The sequence below is a fragment of the Clupea harengus genome, chromosome 20, assembly GCF_900700415.2.
Source record: "Clupea harengus chromosome 20, Ch_v2.0.2, whole genome shotgun sequence".
NCBI classification, from domain to species: domain Eukaryota; kingdom Metazoa; phylum Chordata; class Actinopteri; order Clupeiformes; family Clupeidae; genus Clupea; species Clupea harengus.
Genome location: NC_045171.1, coordinates 17,571,851 through 17,576,173, shown reverse-complemented (window position 1 = coordinate 17,576,173; position 4,323 = coordinate 17,571,851). Strand labels below are relative to the sequence as shown.

Below are 4,323 nucleotides of genomic sequence, written 5' to 3'. Positions count from 1 at the left end.
GTTCTCACGCATTCTCTTTCTACGTCATACCATTCCTTCAGTCAAATCTAGTTGAAACTCTTAGGCCAGCTGGGTGTTTTAAGATGTGCAGGGGGCTGTTGAACACCCCGTGAGACAGTCCATGAATACCATGGGGAATTCAACTACTTTCAAGGAAGAAAAAGGACAGACTGTGACCAACTTCAAGTGCCCGTACATCTTTTCTAAAGGCTGTTGAAACACTCATGTAGAAATTAAACATAATTTAAACAGCCATGCAGTGTTGTAAGTCACAGAGCAAGCCATAAAGGAAAGCAACAACGTTGATACGAAAAGAACATTTTATTTCAATAGTATCAAAAATGACATATCACAAACAACTGTAAAAAATATATAATCATAACAAATATATTACTTTAGTTAAATAAATATCAAGCATGTCAAACAGTATCCAGAAACACTCCCCTCTGGTAGTGCTTTTAGGGCCAGTGCCCATATGGAGGGACAGTACTGAGTTATGAGGTATTTTGTGTTTATATATTGAAGGTTCAGAATCAGATGGATAATGGGCTATGCAGTCATTTAAAAAGGCAGCCACTGGCATATAGCATGCATTTCCCCATCCACGTGTCCATGGCCATTGACGAGAAATACATTCATTGTTCTTGGAAAAAAGGGGGAAAGAAAAAAATACAGGAAGCTGATGAGAGGGGTCTACCCATCCCAGTGTCTTCATAGCAAGTCTTTGTGAAAGGCTCACAACTTCAGTATGTAGGACCGAGAGTAACTAGTTTAAAGCCAGAGAGAGAAACCCTCCTGAGACAGACATACACTAAAGATATGACCCACTGAGTTCCAGGGATAAAACAAAAACAAGAAAAGATCAGTCTGATTATCAAAAGCCATCAACAATCTTCTTCAAACCAGAGCACCCTGGAAATACCCTTTCAGTTTTCTCATACTTAGTGTCTACTTCAGCATTTAATAAACAAGCCTGAGGAAGCCTCCTTTCCCTATAGGAAGGTCACCGACCTAGTTGGACTCAGTCTACACCAATAAACGGACTGAATCCAACAGCGCCTTCCACGACAATACTGAACATTGCCACAATACTGCCACGTGCTCGAGAAAGACTGCCAAAACATTTGGCTTCTCCCATACAGAGTAACTGTCCACCACCATGGCCAAAAAAGACCACTGTGTGGCATGCAGACAAAGTTGCATTGCAACATTTTCATTTCACCCGTCGTTGGAAACACCAAGACGGACTACAATCAAGGCACCATCAAGTCCCAATAAAGTGTTTTAGCAGGTGGGGGAGGTGGTGATGGGACTGTGGAGGAAGCTAGCAGACGCGTGGACAGGGATGGACACGGGGAAATTGAAGACGGTGCTGTTCTTGCCCATGGCTGGGCTCCCTGCCTCAGCGGAGCAGGTGGTAGAGGCCAACACCTGGGACTCGAACTGCAGGAGCTGACCCATGAAGCTGAAGTTGGGGGAGATGATGCTGCGTCGCTGCTTCACAAACTCGAAGGCCTCCTCCAGCTTGACCCGGTTGGTGCGCATCAGGTACGCAAGGCAGATAGTGGCTGACCGAGAGATACCCGCTTGGCAGTGGACGAACACTCTGCCACCTTTGTTCCGTATAGAATCTGTAGAAACCAGAAGAGAAGACAAAAAACGGTTAAATAAATGTAAACTTTCCATAGTGGCACAGAAGCTGAAAACCTGAGGGGAAGTCAGGAATGTGGCTGAGCTCAATGTCTATTAGAAGGCACAATTTCATTGTTTGTCTGATTAGATAACCAGTGGTCAGAAAAGTACCTAGAGGCGTAGGTACTTCTGTTATTTGAGAGTTCTGCCCACAAGCAATTTGGTGTGGAATGCACATCACTCAGGTATGACTAAGAGGCTTAATGGTTACCTGGGCTTTAAATGGGTGTGCTTACAGACTAGCCCCTTCCCATCCTCTCACCTCCAAAAAACAATGGCACTTTCATTTGCAAATTAGACTCAACAGTATCAGTAATGAAGAAAGCCATCATTAGAGGAACAGGAAGAAGCGCTCTGTGGGAGGCGACGGGGTTAGGTAGGGGGGGGTGCATTAGCCTAAAGAAGGGCTGAAAGGACAAAAGAGGGGGAGGGGTGGCCACTACCCCCCACCCCTGACAGCATTGATCTGGGAGGAAGGCCAGCAAAAGCCCAGAGAAGCTGCCCTTTTGTTGTGCCCGAACAAAGGAACTAGAGGCTTTCAAACGCAGCCAGTTGCTTCACTGAAAAGCAGATCGAGTCGTGGCACAGAGCATTACATGAAAAGGGGCCACCTATTTAAATCAGATAGGAGACGATGATGTAAGCCATTGTGATCATGGGGGGGCCGGTGCAGCCAGCTGGTCAATTTTGGAGGGAAACACCTCTCCTTTCTCAAAATTCAAATTTGAATGAGCCACAGTTAGAAGAGAGAGGGGGTTGGCTATCTGTCAGTTGTTCCCATGGTAACATGTATGCTAGTAATGTAAGTGTAGGCTGATTTAAGAGTGTTTGGGGAAATGGTCTCACCAATAAATTCGATGGCATCATTGAACCAGGAACTGATGTCAGCTTTGTGGTTGTCCTCAACGGGGATGCTCTTGTATTGAAAATGGTCCTCAAAGTGGTTGGGACAGTTGGCCGACACGTTTATAAGAGCTGTGATTCCTAGCATGTCCAGCATATCTTTTCTGGAGGCATGGTAGGCACTGCCAAGGTAGAGGAAGGGCAAAATCTCCACGGGGCCACCCTGAAAATAAAACCCAATTTGCATGCTATGAGTGGTCTCATTGCGCACACAGGCACACTAAACAAACACCAAGAAGGCCTGTTGGCAGCAACTATTAAGCCCTAAGGAGGCACTAGAGTTTTATAAAAACCGGGCAGGCGGAACATACCTGGTCATAAAGCGGAGTGTTGCAGCCCGGATCGCTGCTGTCCGGGTGACAACTTGCGCTCAGGGGCAAGCTCAGACCTTGAGGGGATGCCGGTTTGGTACACATCTCCGGATACTCGCACGAAAAGTTGTCGAAACCACCTAAAAACAAATCAGACAAATGTGTAAATTAAATGAAATTGCCAAGCGCTCGGGGAGACTCTCGAGAACAGCTGTTTCCGGGTGGTTATTTTCACACATCGTTAACTGAGCAGACGTACAAGTTAATTTAAAAGGGGCAACAGCTGAGATCAACACATGTTCCTTACCCACTGTCGTAACCTTATAAGGGGTAAAGAAAAGGCCGCTGTGTTGACGTGCTACGAAATTTAAATACACTTAATGCTAAGGTACACATGGGTTATTTGATCAACACAGAAAGAACATTTACCTTTAAGAAAGTATACGCTGGCACCACAACGGTTACGATTCAAAGCAGTGACAGCAAGCATCAGTGTTCCGTCTTTCTTCACTTGGCTTAGTTCCGAGCTTCGGTCATCGAGGAACACAACACTCTGGTACTCTTCAGAAACAAGTCTGTTTCTCGTGTCCTCGTTTGGAACAATATGCTCCAGTCCAAGTCCCCCTCTTGCTCTCCTGCGCACAATAGTGCTGAAGCGCACATTCGTGGAGCCGGAGATATGAGAGGAATTGAAAGAGAAAAAAGAACGGCAGTCCAATACAAGGCAGCCTGGGTCATCTCCCTCCAAGAGTGCCCGGAAAGAGGCACAGTCGATGCTAGGGACTTCCATTATAACCATAGTAGTGCGTCTCGCTGAAAAAGACAAATCTAAATACATAAAATTGTATCGAAACGAGGTTGAGCTTTGAGAAATACTAAGCACGCGTTTCTTTGTTTCAAAACAAGAATCCTCTTTCTGGGATGGTAGCTTCTTTGTTCTTCTTGATAGCTTATTTAAAGTGTAGTTTCCGGATGTGTGGCAAATTCTGTCACACAATGTAGAATGAACAAGTAATCCGTTTCTTAATTCAGTTTGTTTATGTGGAGACTTTAATTTCCCCAACGATCCCTCGGAGTGTTTTCAGGGAGTGTAATGTAACCTCCAACTTTCGTGAGAGGTCTTATATATATAGGAACCTCTCCTTGTGAATCAGAGTCGTCTGACGTCAGACGCCCGCCCATTTTGGCTCGAGGCCCGCGTGAATTTGCACGAACGTCATGTGCAATCGAGCCAACCTAACCAAACCCTCTTTAAAGGGGGACTGATTTTGCAAAGAAAGCAAGTGTCTATTTAACCTATTTATACACATTCGTAGATATCTCTACCGTTATAACCTACCTACACTTAACTTATTAAGTCCGCTGTTTGTTTGTTAGGCACACTTTCACAAATGTAATAGGCTAATTACATTGTAAA

At 45.0% G+C, this 4,323-nt stretch overlaps 1 protein-coding gene across 1 annotated transcript; it reads right to left on the bottom strand.

Annotated features, from left to right (window-relative positions):
• Positions 1 to 306: 306 nt before the first annotated feature.
• Positions 307 to 4,025, bottom strand: dusp1 (dual specificity phosphatase 1). The gene is made up of 4 exons (XM_012834441.2): positions 3,336 to 4,025; positions 2,907 to 3,046; positions 2,539 to 2,758; positions 307 to 1,631 (listed from the first exon to the last, which is right to left on the bottom strand). The coding sequence occupies exons 1-4, from the start codon at positions 3,742 to 3,744 to the stop codon at positions 1,285 to 1,287; spliced, it is 1,116 nt and encodes a 371-aa protein (XP_012689895.1). The 5' UTR covers positions 3,745 to 4,025; the 3' UTR covers positions 307 to 1,284.
• Between the last annotated feature and the right edge of the window lie 298 nt (positions 4,026 to 4,323).

Excerpts from the sequence above, each read along its gene's own strand:
- dusp1 (XM_012834441.2), bottom strand. The coding sequence starts at position 3,744 with ATGTATTTAGATTTGTCTTTTTCAGCGAGACGCACTACTATGGTTATA. Across the intron at positions 3,047-3,335 it reads CAGCGTATACTTTCTTAAAG|GTGGTTTCGACAACTTTTCG; the intron begins GTAAATGTTCTT and ends ATTTGTTTTTAG. Across the intron at positions 1,632-2,538 it reads TGATGCCATCGAATTTATTG|ATTCTATACGGAACAAAGGT; the intron begins GTGAGACCATTT and ends TGGTTTCTACAG.